The 21027-nt window shown below is 37.7% G+C and overlaps 1 protein-coding gene across 4 annotated transcripts in view; it reads left to right on the top strand.

Annotated features, from left to right (window-relative positions):
* The window catches only part of JPH1 (junctophilin 1), an 82509-nt gene that overhangs the window by 42526 nt on the left and 18956 nt on the right, over window positions 1–21027 (top strand). For all 4 annotated transcript variants that reach the window (XM_059862479.1, XM_059862472.1, XM_059862488.1 and 1 more), the window contains exon 3: window positions 12096–12214. In XM_059862479.1, coding sequence (XP_059718462.1) covers window positions 12096–12214 — 119 coding nt within the window. The remainder of the gene's footprint in view (window positions 1–12095; window positions 12215–21027) is intronic.

Raw genomic sequence — 21027 nt, 5'->3', positions numbered from 1 at the left:
TCAGCCCTTTCCCTGCCAAGATGCATGCCCTTGACATGGTGAGGCTCCTTTAATGTCCTCAAGAAAAGTAGCAGGTGCAAATATTTTCCTGTCACTCCCTGGTGTTCAGACCCTTGCAGTTACCACTGGCTGTCAGCAGCATGAGTTGCTGTAGTAGCAGCACTTGCTGCTGTGGTGTTATTTATTGAAGACACAACAAGTGCAGGACTTGGATGGGTGTGTGTTTAGTCATGGCCAGCACTTCTGGAAAGCACTGCTGGGTGCATGCAGCAGTGCAGATAGAGCAGGTCCAGTGCTTCTGGCAAGCCTTGGTAGCCCTGCTATGCAAAAGGTAGCAACGTGTGGCTCTTCTCTGATGCTCTTAAAAGCTCAAATACCTGCAGTTTAGAAAGGTAACTTTACTAGGAGACTCATTTTTGAGGGTGAGGAATTGCTTGTCAATCCTGATCTCAAGCACCAGATCTCAAGATTGGGCCTCAGTAGGAACAGCTTTTTGGTGGGACAGGAGCACGTGGTATTGCCTGATTGAACATTCCTGTCTTACCAGCTGCTCCAGTGTCACAGTTGTGTCAGTAAAACCCATCAACCTTCAGATGGTCTTGGAAAGTCTGATAAATCTGTGTTTGTGTGAAGAGAGGTCAAAGAGACATTAGGACTGATTATTTTGGGATTTGCTTTCTTTTCCATGGCATGCAGTAGTGTTTACACTAAGATTCTGCTATTAGTGACTCAGAGAAGAAAGAGCTTGCTTTTTAGAGGAGACTGGAATAAACTGTCAGGGCTCCAGACAAGGCCTGTGGTAAGAAGGGGGAAAAAAAAAAAAAAAGGGAGCAAATAGACCATGACCAGCTCTGTTCAGAGGGTCTAAAACAGTAGACTTTCATAAGTCTGCAGTAAGTCGTTGCTTTCATGAATGGTTACTGCTAAATATGTAATACAACAACAAATCCTCAACTCTACTGTGCAGATCTGCATGGCTTCAGCTGAACAAAGCAGTCAAGGGCTGCTCTAAGCAGGAACAAATAAGCTGCTGTGAACTCTCAGCAGTCTCTGGATGCCACAAAAGCCTTCTGGGCATCTAGGCAAGATCATCCGCCCCAAGTGAACCAGAACAGAGCAACATTCCTGGGTTTTCAATTTTTCTGGTAGCTGATAGGACATGGTGGTTGCTTATTCAAAGCTATACTGGCAGCATTATGGATAACTACAGAGAATAAACATATGCATAGATATTTGTTGGAGCGGGGTATGTAAATGAAAGAGTATTTTAAAGCTGCTAACTGCATTTGTCATAAACTCAGGTTTTGCATTTCCTTCATGCTGGAGATAGCAAAACCTGTGAAATAGCTGTCAGCTGCCCTGTGTCTGAAATGATCTGGTTTTATTTTCAATCTGCAGATCCACAGTGCTCTTTAGTTAAGAGGAATTACATGTTTACAGATGGAAGGATCATCAAAGTCTTTTCTCTGCTTGTTTAACCTGTTTGGTTTCTTGATGTTTAATATATAATATGAACAGCCTGATTCATATCTGTCAGCCTGGAGAAAAGGCAGATTACTTACAACCATTCCTACACTTGAGTACTTGTCTTTCATGGAGAGCTTAGGCCCTTTTTAATTAAGCTGCTCAACTGTAATATATGTGTGTTTTCTGTTATTCACATATTCCTGTGAATTTTGTAACAGTTATCTTTAAATAACTGAAAAAGGAAGAGCTTATTCCTGAGTGGTTTGCTAGACATTTTTCTATCAATGCTTTTCTTCTGGACATCTGGCACCTAATCAGGGAACAGAAACGAACCATGCGAAGAAAGATAAGCCCAATTTAGTTTTGGCTCTTAGATTGTTAAGGACACAGAAAAGTAAATTTAAACACAGTTAATGCCTTTAAAAGGCTGAGAGTATTGCACTGGATTTTAATGCCCAAAGATTTTTAAAATCTGTTAAGTAAAAACCCGTAATATTGCCACAGATTTTTTGAATTCATGGCATTATGTTTGTCATTTAAATAGTTTCATTACACCACATTTTTTTTTAGTTACAAGTGCATAAATGCCACTGTCATATCTCATAAAAATTTATTTTGTTCGTAACTATGTTCTAGGCAGTGTTTTCATTTTGTATTATTTTCTAGACAATTTTGCACAATGCACAAAGCTCTTCTATGTTTATTCTATGGTCAGTGTATCTGTTCTGTTCTCATTTGTTATGAAGATTTTAATTTCATAATATTACTTTATTTTGAGAAAATATAAGCAAATGTGTGTGCTGAAGCTTTTGTAATGGAGAAAACCAAATAACCACCAAGACACTAAGCATGTACTAAAACTGCAATATAATAAGTACAGACTGCCAAAGTCACTTAGAAAAAGCATGAAGCCTGCTCCTAGAAGTACTCATGATTGGGGAGTTTATCTTGCACTTTTTGAAGCCAGTAAACCCCACAGAATTTTAATTAATTTTTCTCATTTTCCCTCTCATTTCTGGGAATGTAGCTTTCATGCAACAAGTGTGTTGCGAGTTACATATATTTTGATTTTCAGGGAGATCAGATGTTGGTCTTATATTACACATATTACTCTCCAAAAGCTTTTGTATTCTTTGCTAAAATATCTCTAACACTGTGGACTTCTTTTTCCTTGAAATATAAAAAAATTTTTAAAAAACACGTCAACTCTGTATAGTGCAGAGATTAAGGAATGCAGTCACTGTCATGGATGACATTTGACACAGTTTTTCTAAGTTTACTGATTAATAGAGCTTCCAAAAGTTTTCTAACTAGAACTATTCTAACAAAAAAAAAATTCTAACTACTGACATTTGATATCATATTTTCTGATTTTTTAAGTAATTTAAAGTGGTAGCAATCAGTAGAACACTAAAAAACAGAACTTTTTTAAAGGAAAAAACAGTCCATTTGTATACAAAAAAAAAATCCCAATCTCTTCTTGTAAACTTTTCTAATTTTTCATCTAGTTGTATCCCTGAACAATGTTACAACTTTCTTATACTTTAGAGTGTAGAACAGCTTCCAGATATTGGTACTGATGATAGCAGTTATCAGACTTACCATTTTATTTTATTTGTCCCACATGGAGAACAGTTTAAAAAAAAAATCTGTGGTGGGAGGAAGTGCAATGCACTGAACATTGCTTAAAAATTATCTAAGCAAATGATCACAGTGGTCCATGCATTCCTATTTCCTTGAGTAGGATTGCCTTCACTGCGCACTTCATGATTACATTAAGTTCTTCTTTTCATGAAGCTGTGATGAAGGGAGGAGAATCATATTTATCTCCTTTTCATTTTTCTTCACTTAACCATGTCATCAGGAGCAGCTGAAGCTCAAGTGGTTATCTTTTTTCATGCTTCCAGCTAGATTCAGAAGCTCTCTTCAGCCAAATAATATAATTTGCTTTAGTGATTGGAAACAGCAAATTGTTTGCAGCTATTCCCTTATCCCTTTCAAAAAATAGTCCCTTCCTGTCTGCAGGAATTTATATTATGAGGTCAGGGAACTGGAAGAAAATAGTGCTCACTAAGGAGACTTGGTAGTAAAATAGAATAATAATACAATCTGTCCTGTAAAGTAAGATAGAGAAATACACTTCAAGATCTATGTGACCAAAAAAAAAAAAAATACTGTCAGTGACTCACTGTTAGCAAAAATGGGGGAAAACCCCCAATAAGCATAGTACACAAAAGTGTATTTTGTCCAAAGTGTAAATTTTCCCACAGGAAAACTTGCATTTTGCTTGAAGGGATGGTGCTGATCTTGATGAAATTGAAGACTGTGCCATCTGTAACATATAGCGAGGTGGGTGTCAATCTTTTCTCACAGGTAATAAGCAGTAAGACAAGAGGAAACAACCTCTGTCTGTGATAGGGAGGTATTGATTGGATATTAGGAAAAATTCCTTCACCTGAAGGTTGCCAACCATTGGAACAGGCTGCTCAGGGATGTGGTTGAGTCACCATCCCTGGTGGTATTTAAAAGACTTCTGGATGTGGGGCACTCAGAGATGTGGTCTAGTGGCAGACTTGGAAGTCCTTGGTTAATGGTTGGAGTTGATGGTCTTAAATGTCTTTTCCAGCTTAAATGATTCCATGATTTCTCTGCCAGTGCTATAGTCAAGTAAATCAATATGAAAGCAAAACTCATTCATTCAAACTACTGACAGAGTAGTTTGAGTACCATCACATGAAGAGCCATCTCTTTTTTACAGCAGCAGAGTATCTGGTGTGCATATAAATAATGCTAGGCTAGTGGGACACCTGAAGTTAAGGAGAGTGCCATGTAAAGCAGCCTCTCTAGTGATGCTAACAGCAATTCAAAAAACTTTGTCAATTCAGACATCTGCATGTGAGTCTTTTTCCAAACAGGTGACCAAGAGTGAGGGCCTGAAGGACAGACTAGGAAGGTTGAACTAATTTGGTTGAACTAATTTGGTTGAACTAACTGTCAACAACTAATTTGCCAGTTGTTGAAAGTGGATTTTCAGAAATACATTCTTTTGAGGTTGCTGTCCTTCATTCACCTAAACAATCTTTCTGAACTGCTGTTTATATGTGACTGATGTTACAGAAATTAGTACCTTGGCACTCCTGAGTTGCTGGGCTGTTCTGGGTTTATTGGTATGGACCCTAGAGGTCTGAAGAATACAAATATGTTCTAAATCTTGGCATAAGAAGGCAGCCAGTTCCTCAGCAAGCACTTAGATTGATGTTTGCCATATTTGTAGGCACAGCAGGGCACGTGTAAATATGCCTACAAACATGCTGACCACTGCAGGAGTCTGACATTTGTACAGTTCAGAGGTCCAAACTGAAAAAGTTTCTTATTTTAATGGAGTAAGATGGGTGTCTCCAATGAGCTGATTAGAGCCCTTATGTCAGCTGTCTGAAATACCTAATGTAAACAGTCCCCAAGTCAACTAATCTCACTTCCTGTAAACAAAAGACTATGTAATTCTCTTCTCAGAAAATGGATTAAAGAGCACTTTGAATACAGTGCCTAATATTATTGCAAAAGCTTGGAAATAGCCATCGTTTTCTCTCTAAAATACACCCACAAGGTTTCCAGGTTGACTGTGCCCAAATTCAGCTTCTAATCATGGGAGCAGTTATGTCTTTGTCTGAAGCACTTTTCTTCCCCATATGTCTTCCCAATATTCCACTGTCAGATACCTGTGTGTACACCTTGGTAAGTAGCTTCTCAGTGTTTTTTTTTTCAATGATGAGTAGATAGGCTCAAGAAGTGTAAATCAAAAAGCTTGTCTTTTTAGATCCACAGTTATTCTGTGGTCCTGATATTACTTTTTCCTTCTTGGGATGTGGATGAGCTGGGCATTGTTCGCTTAATGGTTTTATGGGTGCTGGATTATGTAGTACAGCAAAAACAAATTCCTTGGTTTGTACTTGATTTTTGTCTCTAAATGTATCAAGTGCACACTAACACTTCCTTGTGCAGCAGTGTGTGGGACCAGCCAGCAGGCTGTCATCTGCTTCTGTGCTGCTTTCCATGACCAGCTCCAATACTGGCTAGATTTTTGTTTCCCAGGGTTTTGTTTAGGTACACTTAAACACCCTGGGGTTTGGAGTTGCTATGATTGAAGTTCATGTTGCAGTAAACTGTAGGTTACAGTAACTTTCGGTTACAGTAAATTGTCTTTGGGGTTTTTCAGAATTTAGAAGTTGTGTAACTTCTGTACTGTGGTACAGCTCTACCACAGTATGTTTTAGCTTCTATTGAGACATTCTAAAGTGAAATATTAAAAAATTCTGGAGCAAGAAACTAACTCCTAAGGTAAAATGCACATGGTCAGCTGTTTTCTTTGTTGTCTTCTGCATTAAGCTTTGAAATGTGTCACAGTTAGCTTTTTGATCTGTTTTGATGTACTTCATTATTTGCATGTAATTTATGCTATCGTTTTAATACATTGCCGTAGGGTACAAAATCAGAAACCTTAAAAAAAATAGTCCAAATATGTTAAATCAAGGCAAACAAGATAAGGTATAGGACCCCTAATCTTTACATATGTATGAAGTGTTTGGCAAAATACTTTGTTAAAGTATGATGTCTGGCACAATACACTGTTAGCCTATAAATCTCTGTGGACATAGACCCAATTTATTTATGCTGTTATTTATGCCTAAAACTGACATCTGGTTTACCAGTCGTTAGCCCCAGGTTATATTTTCAAGTACTGAAAGCAGGTTGGCTGTTTGCCAAGTGTAAGGGATTTCCTCAGTTTTTCAGGCATTACTAAGTAAAGGTTAATATTTTTTAAGTTCCTCTGAGTTAGGACTGAAAACTATGAGAAATTAATTTAGGTTGGGAAGGAGGAGTTTTCAGAAGCAAAATCCATTAGGTAAGATGATACAGATTGATGTGCCAGCAGTGTTTGCATAATGGATCTGCTCATGCTTTACTACATCAGACCTCACTGGTAGCACCAAGCTAGTCCAGTTAGTGAGTGAAGTCACTTCATAAAAGCAGTGGCTGGTTGCGATTGAAAATCAGTAAAGCTCAAAGGAGATTGATAAAGTAAAGTTAGCATAGGGCTTATGTCTCATTTTGTTAATTCAGGCTAGAGTTTAGGATCGCTTTAAATCACTTACTGATGTGAAGCTCTTGTATTGCATTATCTATTTGTCAGTCATTTTCCTCGTTCAGTTTCTCTCAGACACCTCCATTTCTTGCTGGTATTCAGCAAGTGACCTACCCTCACTTCTAAACTATTACAGCAATGAGTTGCTGAGAGTTATGAAGGCAAGAGCTCTTAGGTAGCTGTACACAGTCATGCAAGTATGTGTTTTTAATTCTACCATAGAAGAATATTGGTTTTCACCCAGTATTAGCACTGAAAGAAGCTGAGAAGAATGACTACAGCACTTGATAAATGCCAGTCTCTCACTTGGAATGTTAAAAAATGCATAGATGTTCTATATATATTAAGCATTCATTACTGATATATTATATCAGGAGAATATAGAAATAAAATGGGGGCAAGGAAAAACTTCATCTGTCAAAGAACTTCCCTTGAAGTCTTTCTCTCCAGTTCATTTTACCTGGAAATTCTATGGATCTCTGTACCAATTTTACCAGCACTTGGTTTTGCAGATTGCAAAGTTTGACAGATAGAAACAAATGAGAAAATGTTGGGAAGTTTTATACTTGATAAAAAACCTCAGCACAATACTCTCTGCTTCCTAGAACAATCACTGCACTTTAGAATTTAGGAAGGTAGGATTGTTTTTAGAGAATTCCAGATTCAAGAAGGATGGTAATTAGTAACATTACATACACAACATATAATGTAACACAGATAAACTTGATACCTGTCATTAATAAAAATATCTCTTGAGAACTTCATGTGGGTTTGGCCATTACTGATATTTTTATTCTTACAGTTTGGAAATCTGTTCATTTAACATGGTAAATATTATTAATTTAGGATAATGTGAAAGGAGCATAATTGTGTGTCATATACTTGGCAAATGGAAAGCAGAATTATTTTTGTAATTTTAAGACATAGAAAGCAAGCTCCTGGAAAGCTTTATGCTGGATTCACTGTGTTTAATAAAATCTGAAGAATGAAACAAAGTAAACATATGCTGCTTACATTTTTAGTTGACTCTGAATGAGGCAGCATTACAAGTGCGTTGAAGGATACCATGGAAATACAAAATAATCTGGAGGGTAATGGACAGTTCTAAATGGGTTTTAAATTTAGATAAACATTACATAATGCATTCCAGGCACATGGCATTATATATAAGCATTGTTGCTGCAAAAAGGGAGATAATATTGTTTAAGCTCTTCAAACCTCAACACTCCTCCTTCAAGGTTTTTTTTCATACATAAATAGATAGAAATCTGACCATAGTATTGCTGGAAGAAGGAGCTGCTTGTAAGAAGCCTCTGACTCTGTGTTTATAATTTTTGAGTGTAGTTAATATGATGTGTTCCTGTTTACCTACCCAGTGAAACACAGAAAAGAAAGATATCAGTGGAGATACCAGTTGTCCCACAGACTAGAAAACTTAGGCTGCTCTAAAAACCAAACCCTAGTATGCAGTTTCTCAGGTTTTCAGTCAGGCATTGGTCCCCCAGCCCTCACTCACTGATCACAGAGACTGGTGCTATCTGGTACCTACCAGGTATCAGATATACTGGTGTCTGTCAGGTATCTGCAGGGACTCCACATGCTGCCATGTGGTACCAGGACTCCCCATGAGCTATAGCTACAAATTCCTTTTTAATATAAGTACAATTTGATTCATGCCACGGATACAACTTAATTTGAAGCCCCTGTCTTCATTAAATTTACCATCTCTGTGCATTCATTAGTGAAGTGGTAGATTGTCCCTCTAAATATGAATTGATTTTGGTAAATACTTTAATTTTTGTATTCATTTGAAAGCTTTCAAGTGTGTGTTTGTCACATCATGTTGAATATTAATGAAAGTCCTGATACTTTCCAGGAGAAATACACATATAACCACACAGTAATTCAAAAGTTACTAGCATGTATTAGGTATTAGAGTTGCTGAGAAATAATTTTTTACAAAGAGCCACCCGTTCACTTTAAATAAAATATCATTAAAGGTCCTTTGCTATGAATTAGAATGCAGCATTGCAAAGCAGGTTACTTATCTTTCTGTACTGTTTTGCAATCTGTGGATTGCTGCCTTTTTTCCTCCATAATTTCTATTTTCCTGCTGAAACATGAGATCAATCCTTCCTGGAAAAAACCTACCACAGTCTTTTTCTTGGCTGGGGAGAGAAAAGGAGACCTTTTTTTTTTTTTTTTTTTTTTTTTTTTTTTTTGAGTTTTGCTTTCAAGAGTTCTCATAAAGATCTCTTGTCATAGCAAAGGACATAGAGTTCCCTGGAGGGAAAAAAACAGCTCTCAATTAGATTGTGGTCATTCAGTTGTGGGTCATTTTGATGTGATATATCACAGACTTGAATTTCTATGAATAATTGCTGATAGCAAACAAAACTCAGAGACCTTACAGTGACAAATTTACCCCCAAGATGAAAGGTAAAGAAACCTTTCCAAAACTGTAGGAAGCATAAATGGAGCAAATGGATTCTATTTCTGCTTGGATAGTTCTCCTTTACAAACATTGTCATTCAAAGCTAAAATATTTCTCCATAGTTTCTGATAATACTAGTCTGATAGTGTGCGGGTCAGTTCAAGGCAGAATAAAACAAGTACAGACAAAATGTAGTATCAAGCAGCAGTAACTGTAAGCAAGTCATCTGGAAAACATACAGACAGATCAAATGTGGAAGTCAGTATAAAAAAACAACCCAGGGAAATAAATAGCAGCAGAAAAATTATTTGAGTCTGACGCTTAGAATTAAGCGTGCAAGAAGTTAAATTTTATCTAAGTGTGCAGTTGCAAATGGAGATGATAAAACCCACGTTGTTGCTGAAGTTAGCCAGAGAAGCGGCCAAATGCCAAGGTGATAAATAATAAACAATTGCCCGGAGCAGAGAGCCTGCCTTCGGGGCAGGGCACGGAGCGGCTCTTCTCCGCAGGAGGATCAGCTCTGCCGCTTTCCCCCGCTCTTGTCACTTTTGTCACCGCTCCTCAGCGGTGAAGAGGCTGTCAGGGAAGTGTCTCAGCACAGGCATGTGCACACTCTTCAGTCTGGCTGACGAAGGCCTGCTCTGGAGCAGAAACATGTTCCTGTGCCGTGCGCTGCAGTGCTCTGCTCCTGTGTGTCACTGCTGGGACATGCCTTGGCAGTGCTGGCTCCTGTTCTGCTCGGCTGGAGCTCCTCACTCAGAGTACAAGAGGGGCAGAATAGCAGGAAGTGTGAGTTGAAAAAAGAGGTGTGAGATGAGGCAGCCAAGGAAAGCTGTGCTCATTTACCTTCTGTTCCTTTGGCTTCTTCCTTTTGTGACCTGCTCTGCCCAGCGTCATGTGACAAAGTTACACTGGCTTCTTATTCATGTCACCACTTAATTCCTTAACTAACTGATACTGTACTTTTCAACAGAATGTCTGTTTGCTTCTTGTATATAATAATATAGAAAATTCGTAGGCATCAATAAATAAATGTATTATCCTGGCAGTATGTTTTACTGGTGCTGGTTGTTTAGTATATTAGCTTTTAAAATGTCTGTCTTAGCAGTAGCAATAGTATTAGACTATTTTTATATGGGAGTAGTCTGGTTGTTCTTTCATCACAAAAAGATGACCAGTGTCTAGTTTATCTATGAGCAGACTACATTATTGTCTCACAAAACAATGTCCCAGTGCTAGGACTGCTTCATTAGGTTTATGCTACATAGACATAATTATGCAGGAGCTAAGAATAGCTCATCTAATTGAAAATAATGATTGTAGAGAAAGAACGGGTTTGATTACTGTTACTAAGCAGGCACATACCATGGACCCATTCATGAACTGCACAGAACACATATGGGATTATACAGCGTATTTGTTTTTATTAACAGTTTCTTTCCCCCATCCTGAGTACAAAGCAAAGGTGTTACAATTCATTTGCTCATTATCTTTTTTTCTCACACACCTAGGGGGACCTTCAAGAAGGCAGCATAAGCTAATATTTATCCAGTAAATTATGACAAGCTAAGCTTTGAAAGAACATTCAACATTTATCCCCACACACATTTTAGGGAGGATGTAACTTAAATAAATCTTCTCCAGGCACCACAGATGAAACTGTCTGTGTGGTTTTTATATGTCTGTGTTTATACTAGACCCTATGGGATTAAACATCCTTTTAGAAATGCTAAGTCTGCCATACTGTTAATCTCTCGATGCTCATTCTGATTAATGCTAATGTTTAATTCTTCTTTTAACTAAAATATATAGAACCCTTCATTATATCTTGAAAATAAAACTGATTTTTTACAGTGAAGTTGTTAGAAATTTTCATTTATTTAATTGCTACTCATTGCTATTACCAGGCACATGGGATAAAATTTGGTGCTACAGTCCTGTTAACTAATTCTTCTCTTACTTCTGTGTCATTTTTTTACTAGAATGTTATGAGAAAAGTGATGAGATTTAATGTATTTGGTTTAGAAATGTTAGTAATATCTTCAGAATCTCAAAATATTCTGCTGGTTTGCCATGTTTAGCTTCCCCTCAGTTCTAACCAGCCATTTCATAGCTCTAGGCTATGTGCTAATGCTGTAGAGGCACAGAGAGATCACTACCATCAGGAACTTTTAAACAGATGACTGTTTGGAAAATGAAGTGGAGAGAGAAGATGGGACATGCAGTGATGCAAACCTGCAGTAACACAACTGTCAGTTTGCAGTCTGGAATCAGGGGCCTTTGCAGAAGCTGTTCTTGAGGGGATTTGGGAAATAGCAAGAGGAAAAAAGTGGAAGCAGAGTGCAGATTACTTTACCAAAGTATTCCATATTGTTGTCTTGACTTCAGAAAAGTTGCCTTTTCGGATTGTTTTTGGATTTGAAATTCAGTGAGTCACAAGAATTTAGGACAGTTAAGTTCCCATTTCTACAAAAGCCTATTGAAGTGTTAAACACATTTTCCAGGCTATTCCTTACCAACATGATCTGATTGTGGAAGACATTTCCTATTTTTTGGGCTAATATACCTGAATTTCGCCCTTCAGAAATTTTCACATGGCACCCAGCACTGACCCAGCATTAACTTTGAAATGTGGTAAAGGTGGTAACATTCCTCAGTCCCTTTCAACACCACGTGTCCTGTTTAGGAGTCAGTCTGGTGGCCAGTCTGACCTTCTGTGCTCTTCTGTAAACATGCTGGTAACATGTAAATAAATCCTAATCCCGTGTTTTTGTCAGATACTATTCTTTCCCTCTCTTTAGACATTTTAATTACAAGCTTGGGCTGTAAATTGTGTTCCTGGAAGTAAATGTGATCCAAGGATGAACAGAACTGAAGGCTTGAGAGGAATAGTGATTTGATCCTGAAATACTTCACTGATTTGCAGTTCCTCACAACAGTTTGTCTAAGAGTGCAGGGTAGTGTATGACAGCTGAGGTCCTTTGCTCTCACATGCTTGATGCACCTGCTGCAAGACTCCTGTGCATATAAACTGTTTTCTGCTTTCTACAGAACAGCACACGCAAGAGCTAAAGCTGATGCTGCGGATCAGGCTGCTCAGGCTGCTCGCCAGGAATGTGATATTGCAAGAGCAGTTGCCAGAGAACTTTCACCAAATTTCTACCAACCAGGTAATTGTAGATTGGGGTTTTATGGGGCTGTTTGTTTTATTGCAGTGAAAAGATTCTGTGTTAAGCTGAAGTGTTGATTCCATCTTGAATGTTGTCTTTGATACAGAAGTCATGTGTATGTCATGAGGAGTGCACATTGTTCAAGGAGATTTTGTTCTCAGTTTTTAATAATTTGGTGACTGTTTCTTTGTATGAAAACAGTTGAGTGTTGAAAAGTCAGTATCAAACATATAACTTTGCCTCAGATTAATAGTTTATTCAGGACAGTAGTTTATTCAAAGACTTCAGCAATCAAAAATAAACAGGAATTTGGATTAATTCTATAATGCATTTATTAGTGGGAAGATCTATAGGTTTTTTTACTGTCCAGTGGAATTCCTGACAGTCTTGGTTAGCTAAGGTCTGAATTTTGGGGAATATTTTGCCATTAGACATACATAACCTGCAAGGGACTCTTCCTCTGTTATGCCTGGGGTGCTCTGTAGAACATTAGTTCTATATTCACAATGGCATAGAATTAGGTCTGTCCCACCTACATCAGCATTGCAGCCTGTTTTCATCTGTCACGGGGTTTGGAAAGTTGCTGCAGGAGGAAGCAAAGTTGGTTTTGCCTTGTTTTTCTGCTGTCTTTCCATGAGGTTCATATTTCTGTGTACTGCTCTTTAGCTTAAAATTGGATAGATAAAATGGAGCTCCATTTGCCAGTTTAATGTCTTTTCATGTCTGCCCTTTCTTTCACCTGTCAAATGGAGTTGAGTCATATCTTGTTATTACTTCTCAAGGATCTGCCTGTACTCGCATACTAATAGAGATTATAGCTCTGAGATTCATTTTCACTTACTGTCATTTTCTGCTCATCCTTGTTTCAGACACAAACTTACTTATCTTAAATGCACCCATATAGTGAATGCAGGGTATAATGACCCAAAAAAGCAAAGAGCAACATTCTGCAACATTTTTTAATAATACACCTATTTACTTCAATTTTTAGTTCAAGTGGTCACTATGTATAACTTGTTACTAAATCCTTACTGTCAGTTGCCTCACAGAAAACTTGATTTCTTCTTTATTCCTAAGTATTTGGTTGTAGAGAGAGAATGTGTTTTGTGGTTGGGGGGATTGAGGACCTCTCTTTGTATTAATTTAGTGCCTAAGTCAAGGATTATTCACCTGATTGGAATTTTCCTTCCATTTACCAGTCTTGCAGACTTTCTTTTTACACATCCTGATATAAATTCATCCTTTTTGAACATGGCAGTCCAGAACTGTTGGCAAAACTCAACAGAACTATTTCCAGTAGTAAGGCTTTACTACCTTTAAAACAGTATAAATATGTACTTTTCACTGTGGGGAATTACCTCAGTACTACCTCTCCTGTGGATTTATATTATTGGCCCATACTTACTGCTATCACAGTCAAGTCTTTTTCATTTTTTATTATCTCATTATTTCATTCTACACCAGCTGAAGAAATCCCAGTTTACAGCAGCACGCCATCCTGCCATTCATAAGTAAAGAAATTATAACCTTAGCCATGCAAATTATTGAAGCATTTGGAAATAAACTACCAAAAAGCTGCCAAACCCTTCAAATAAAGCAATTACTAGAGTACTTGAGTGAAAATGCCAACATCTGACAGTGTGAAATTTGACACCAAGAAATCACCCAGATCAAGAATGCTCAGGTGTCTTTTTACTCCCTGCCACGGGAATTGAAGTAGCATTGCTGACAGAGCAGCTGAGATATGGGAGAGAAGGTGTGGGATCTTATTTTCCTCTCATTTGAAACTTTTATTCTGTTTACAGAAGAGGAGAGTTTGTATCCCTTCCCCAAGTGAGGGGATATGTGTGGAATGACACAGCCAAGCATTTTTCAAAGTTTACTTACTCTGTTCTCTGTGTGGAAACATCTCTTGGTTAGCTAGCTCCTAGCAAAAAATAAATACGTTTTCTGGACTCCAAATTTTGAATTCTCTTAATTGTTTCCAAAATAGTCAAATACAGCATATTTGTATACATTTAAAAAAAAAACCAAAACTAATCTCATTACGTAAACAACTTTTAAATTCCAAGGTGTTAACTAAATCTCAGTTATCCCAAATAAACTCCTGCAAACCACCAGGTTCACACATCATTGTGATGATTTCATGTGCTATCATGTCTGAGATGTTTTCCAGGCTCAGTGTATGTGGTGCCTTTTTCAGATGCACTTTTTCTGTGTGGCACCAGTAAACCCACTCACTTGTTGTACACATACTTGTTTGTTTGAGCATTTCTCAAGAGTCACGCCAATAGTAACTGGACAGTGTTACTGTTAGCTTTTGTCATTTATGGTAATAAAATAGATAAATATTTCCAAGTATTTGCATTCACTCACACAAACAGAAGTAAATATCTGCTTTTCAAATAGCATTTTTCATGTATTTAAATGAAAAGAAGGTAACTGTTATTGGTTCCTAATAGCAGCTTCTTGGTTTTCTTTTATTGCTTGAGCTTTTTATTTTGTTTCTGTAAATGCTGCTAAAAGGTGTATCAGTAAGTGTTCTGCCTCATTCTCTAAAGCTATAGCTATGTGAAAGCTTTCTCTTGTACCAAATACTCTTGAAAATAGGTTATGATGAGAAAGTGTAATTTTTCTCTTATTTCTTTAACTGCTTAGTATGGTGGCAAGCATGCTGTCAGCAGTAAATGTATGTGGCATATCAACAAACCTCTTGAAACAGAGACAAAAAGAAGTGAAATACAAACGCCTCTTTCTAAATAACAGAAGCATTCTTTTCTGTCTAAATGAGTGATCTCTTAATTACTTGTAGCCTAAAACCATTTCAATATTTGAAAACCTTTTGATAAAGCTCTTAAATTTTAGGTTCTTAAAAAGCAACTTTCTGGGGCATATAGCCTAGTATTACACATAAATTATAATTACAGTGAATATTCATCATCCATTGTACCATGGCAGTTCATACTTCCCAAATCCTTTCTCTCATATTTCACCCTTATGTTCATTAAGGCATTCATCAGAAGCTGCCAAGAGGCTCTACCTTTGTAGTGTAGTTTTAAAGGAGACTAAGAGGAGAACAAAGCAGTAGGGAGTGAAGTAGCATCCAGCAGGTAAGAATAATAATGAGGTACCGGAGAAATCTTGAGGTTCGGGTCCCCCAGTGATTGATTGCCTTAGTATTTGCATATAAGGAAAGCCAAGTATGATTGAAAAGGCCAGAGTCATAGTGTAAGGACTTACAAGGTTGCAGAGAGCTGTTTTCCCTGAGTTTATTTATGCTATTCTCAGGCAAGACCCTGCTTCTACTTTTGCTGTAGCAGATATTTGACTAGTGATCAATAATTAGGAGGATGTGTGTCTTTGCAGAGCCCTACCCACAAGGCTCTACATTTTGTAGATTTAACAAATGTTGTACTCTTTTTAGAGACCATACTTTACTGGCCTTTTCATCAAGAAATAAAACAAATTCTGAGAAATCCCAGCTCTGACCTGTTTATTTCCTCCAGGCATCACTAAACTTGTGGATGTGTCAAAAGAGAGCACACCAGGACAGGAAACAAATGAAACCTGAGTCATAGCCTCATTCAGGGGAGTCATCCAGGGACAGTTTGAGATTTGTCTTCGCTTAGAGAAAAAAATAAGTGCTTTTTTGTGTCTCTTGTAGAACCTGATGGGAATACTGTATCAAAGGTGTAACAGAAAAGAAGGGTTTTTGATACTCAGTGAAAAGGGGGAGTATTGTTCTAGTCTTGCACAAGGTTAGTGGATGCTTTGACTGACACATTCATTCTAAATTCCCAGACTGTCTTTAGGATGTAATCTTGTAAACACGCTATCAGGAGGCAAACTGCAGTATGGACTTGCACAGACTGGACAGCTAAGCCATAATTGTGTGTGTGCATATATATCCTGCAGCAAATGGATACTGCTCTTTCATTCAGTTTGAATGAATAACATTTGATTAATGAAAGAAGGGTACAACTACTTTGCTGCAGGGTAGGAGCAGTCTGGGCACTTTACCACAGAGCAGTTAAGGCCTGGAAATTCAGATCTGAATTGTTTTCTGGCAGATTATTTGTCAGGTCAGCCAGCTGCCAGATGAGCATACATGGATCACCAAAACAATTAATTCAGTCTTTGACCTTCTAAACAAGGCATGAAAGAAATCAAGGAGCAGTTCATAAATTGAAGCTGTCCAAGTTTAGAGATGGACAGAATTTCTTTAGGTGAAATATATGAGCAAATACTTCCCAATGATAAGAGTAAGAATTTGGCAAGGTTTACTAGTATTTTTACTATAAGATTTGGCTACTGTTAAAGCTTCAGAATTATCATGCTGAACATTACGAGTTTCAGAAATAAGCATTTTAAGTTTATTACAAGGGAATTTGTAATGGCCACTAATGCCTTAAAGAGGAACTGTGGTTTACATTCTCTTTTGACCAGTGGTAGGTAATCTGTAGCTTAAGAAAAAAAACATCCTTCCCATCTTCCTCTTCTCTGCCATCACCACCTCCTCGAGTTCTCAAAATGCAAACTCCATATGGACAGGAAAGAGAGATTTCTGGCTGATGCTAATTAACTGGAATGTCCTGGCTAAATGCATGTGTGCCAGACCAGATAGTTTTATTTCAAAAGCCAATTACAATGAGCATTTTGCCTGATTAAAGTTACCAGCCATGCCATCAGTTTGTGCCTTAAAGCATACGGAAGCTCTCTCATTATTCTTAGTCATACAAGAGCCTGTTCATTTTCTGAACTTATTCTACATATGACTCCATCATCTTCACAGATCTGTTACTGGGTTTCTTGCTGTGCCATTTTTTCTCTACAATTTATTGCTTCTGTCCTCTTTCTACAGAACTCTGGAGAAGGCAGAGCCTATAGATGTATCCTAATGCACTCCTGTTGTATCCAGAAATCAAAGAAAGAAGGTGCATTAAGAGAAAAAGTGCCAATTTCAAGCTTTATTCTTGTTCTCCCCTTTCTTTTTATAAGTCATGTCATACCAGTCTTCACAACATGAGTTCCACATTTATCACCTGTCTCACCAAGCCTTGGGTACAGAGGCCCCCAACCTTCCTTTCCACATTTTTCCTCTTGCCCAGGGTGAGGGCCATCCAGCTTGCTGGGAGTCTGAATCCATCCTGCTGCACTGCCTGACACACCTGCTGGCTCATCCCCTTCCCCAGTGTTCTGCAGTGCATCTGGGACAGGAGAGCCTGCTTGGGAGAAGGCAAAGCAAAGAGAGTTTGCAGAGGCATAGCCTTAATTCTTCTGGATGCTTTTGCTCAGTCTCTCCAAGATACTTTTGAGTCATATAATCAAATGATTTGCTTAGGAAAAAATATGCCTTATTAGTTTTGAGCAAATTAACTTTTAAAACTAATAACAGAGAACCAGTTTCCTGTAGAGAGATAAAGCTGTTACAAGCACTGTAATTTTCACAGACTTGCATAAGTAGTGAGCTAGTTAATTTGCATCCAGATGAAATTCATGGTTGGTTAGTAAAGGCTGCAGGATCTGACTATGAAACTAGTTGAAGCCTGGACTAACTTCAGTGCTGTGTTGCTATCTCAAAGTAACTTTTCAAATTCTAGCCTAGGTGTATGTATCTAATCTGGCACTATGGGAGTGTTAATTACAGGTGTAGTCTGGGAGAAAGAGGTCAGTGCTTCCTTTCTCCTGTTAAAAATTGTTCATTTGCTCTGAAAAAGAATCATTCCTTCCAGGACACTGTTGGCCTGCTCCAGTGAATTTCTATATTGGTCTGTCATGGTGTCCAGCCAAGGACAAGATGAAGTAGGGTCTATCACATGGGAGTATTATCACAGTGTCAAAATTTCCATTATAAATCCTATTTATAACTGCGTCATAAATATTTGTTCCATGTTGAAATTCAGCTAGCAAAGAACTGAGAACTTTCCTTACAGTGCTAATTTTCAGTCGAGTATGGTGATCTATTTTGAAAGGATTTTATTATACTAGTGGAGATTTAAATTATGTTTAAAAGGTTATGTTTCTCCCGTTACACTTTTAACATGTAATGTGGACCACTAGAGAAAAATAATCTTTGCAGCTGCATTCTGTGTTTGTCAAAGCCACAGAAATAGATGGCTAATATACATGTCCTTTTATTCCAAGAAAGTGTGCAAAATTTAGACTTATTTAAAATTAGAGAGAATCTAGGGAGATACCCAAAAAATATTACACACCTGAATAATGTAATGTTCAGCGTGATTCATCAGAATCTCAGCCGGGAAGACCATGCTGGGAATTTGGAGTAGATGAAGATTTCTGCCTGTTAGTTCAGATTATTGTCTGAGCAGGAGTAAAACCTGGAACTGAAACATAGCCAGCATGGAATTGGTATTTTTTGTATGGTGAAATTAAACAGGATGAAAATTGTAAAAGAAAGGTAGAGAGTCCAAGAACAGAATAATTGGTGGTTATTTTCCTTGAAAGTATGGTTTAAAAATGAAAGAAAAATATGGGTGAATTAAAAGGATAAATCACAGATGTTAACAGATGAGACTTGTTTCAGAAGAGGAGAATGGTCACCTGTGTCAAAGGAGGGTAAGAGTGGAATACCAATACTGAAATGTGGCTAAGAAAATCACAGAGGTTCCTCAAAAAGTATCAGATGAAGAGCAGAAAGTATTTTGTCAGAGGCAGTTGCCAAACTGAAGAGCATGGGATAGATTTGGAGGAGAGGAGCAGTAATGGATATTGCAAACTTAGACTTTAGAAATGAAAACTTAGAGCACTAATGGGAAGGGAAGAAGTGACACTGTGTGAGGTCAGAATGGTAAGTGGCATGGTGAGTGGGGTTTCTCTAAAATAAAAAATAATAAGAACACACTGGAAAGAAGCCAGATTTGGATGCAAGACTAAGCAGCTCACATACCCTAGTTTTAGCGGAATTCAATTGATTGTTGTATTTCTCCAGTTCTCGCATTTGCAGTGCAGCAGTCACTCCAGGCTCTTACACTTTATAATTAGTTTCAATGCTAGATATTAAGAATTTAATTTTGCTGGAAGTATGGTACAGCTTAATGAGTATTGGTTTTGAAAAATACTGGATTAACCCTCAACCCTCCAAGAAAATTCATAAAGCCATATATTTCAAAAGCAGTAAATTTCAAGTCTCTTTATTTTACTCCTGTTCATAATTTCCAGTGTATTTTCTATAAACACAAGGTGATAAAGGTGACTTCTAAAAACTTAAGTCTGGCATCATATCATATAATCATGAATCCCTTAGAAATATCTGGAGTTTTAATTAAAGGTAGTAATGCACCTCTAGATCTGTAGAACCAGTGGAGTCTGTAACTGTCTATTTTTTCCATGTTATTTTACCTATCTATATCTGTGCTTGTATATTCAAAAGTAATGTTGGTTAGTTGCTGACATACATGTAATTACTGTATTTACTGTATTTGCTGACATAGTATTTACTTCCCAGTTTTGAGCCTTTTTGGAAGATGTTCTGCAGGCACAAGAAATGCTGACATCTACAACTCAAGCCCTGAGTGCATATCCTAGGCTCTGCTTTTTTCTGTAGTGGAAGAACAGAAGGGTGTTCTCAGAAAAACAGGCTCTGTCTCTTTATGAAATACAGATTTTAAAAGAGGCACAGGTTAGAAGGGCTTTGTCAAAAAATTCACTTGTTTATTGAATTTACTGAAAAACAGTTCTTAAGACGGGCTGACAGACTTGGCCAGTTGGACAGCAGACGTGAACCTGCTCCTGTTAAGGTCAGTTGCCAAACTCCCATGGAGCAGGATGATAGCCATGCACTTGAAATGTGATAAGAGAAGTAAGTAGCTAATACCCTTCCAGGGTGTATATGCAGAAGCACGTCATGGAGAATGGTCCCTTCTCTGCATGATCCCAGTGACAGACACAGAGTCTGAAATACTGTGTAGAACTTTGGGGATCATCATGTCAGAAAGATCTGGACACGCTGGGAGAAATGTAAAGAAGTGCGAATTCTACTGAGTAAAGACAGTTATTATGCCACATTAACAGTCTCTGTCTATATTTAAAATTCATCTTCTCAGAGAATATGCAGTTGCAATGAGAATGGGATTACAGCCTTTCACTTCTGCCCATCCTTTAAGAGCTTAAAAAAACCTGCCTTTGCAGTTAACAGCTGCCCCAGTGAAGTTCAGATGAAGTAAAGTAGTCTCTAGGTTTTTTGTGAAAAAGCTAAAAATTTACCTTCTCAGTTATCGCCTGTTAAGCAGCCTTCAGGCTTAGAAGCATTCAAGTAGATTACAGTGCATGTGTTATTTGGCTGGGATCATTCACATTAAATACAATGTCTACATTTTATCTACCCTGGAAAAATGAAGCCTGTCCTAGATACAGGAGTCATATGCATCACCATGTAATCTTGACAGATATTTTTTGAAGTTCTGTCAGTATTCATCAACAGAAAGGCAGGGTAAGTAAAGCAATCCATAATTGAGATTGCTGGTCACAGGCAGTTTCTGTGTCCATAAGCTGATGTGCCAGTGAGGTGTTAGAGATAGTTGTGCAGTACTCATAGTGCTCTCTACCAGGTAAGGTAAATTTGTTACATTTTTCTGGTGGTATTGAATCCAGAAGTATAAAGGCTTAAACACTGCTATGCAGATACAGTTAGGAAATGTTGCCCTATTTTGGAAATACCACAGCTACTTCAGTCACCTGCTAAAGCAGTTAAAGGAATGGAGCAGAGATTGGGTACATAAAATAAATTCATTATTCTTGATGCTGACTCCAGGCAGTTTTTGAAATTCTTTAGTATGTATGTGTCTGCACTTTAA

Source organism: Haemorhous mexicanus, chromosome 1 (genome assembly GCF_027477595.1).
Source record: "Haemorhous mexicanus isolate bHaeMex1 chromosome 1, bHaeMex1.pri, whole genome shotgun sequence".
Lineage (NCBI taxonomy): Eukaryota > Metazoa > Chordata > Aves > Passeriformes > Fringillidae > Haemorhous > Haemorhous mexicanus.
Note: the sequence above shows the minus strand (reverse complement) of the source record. Positions and strands in the feature narration are given on the sequence as shown.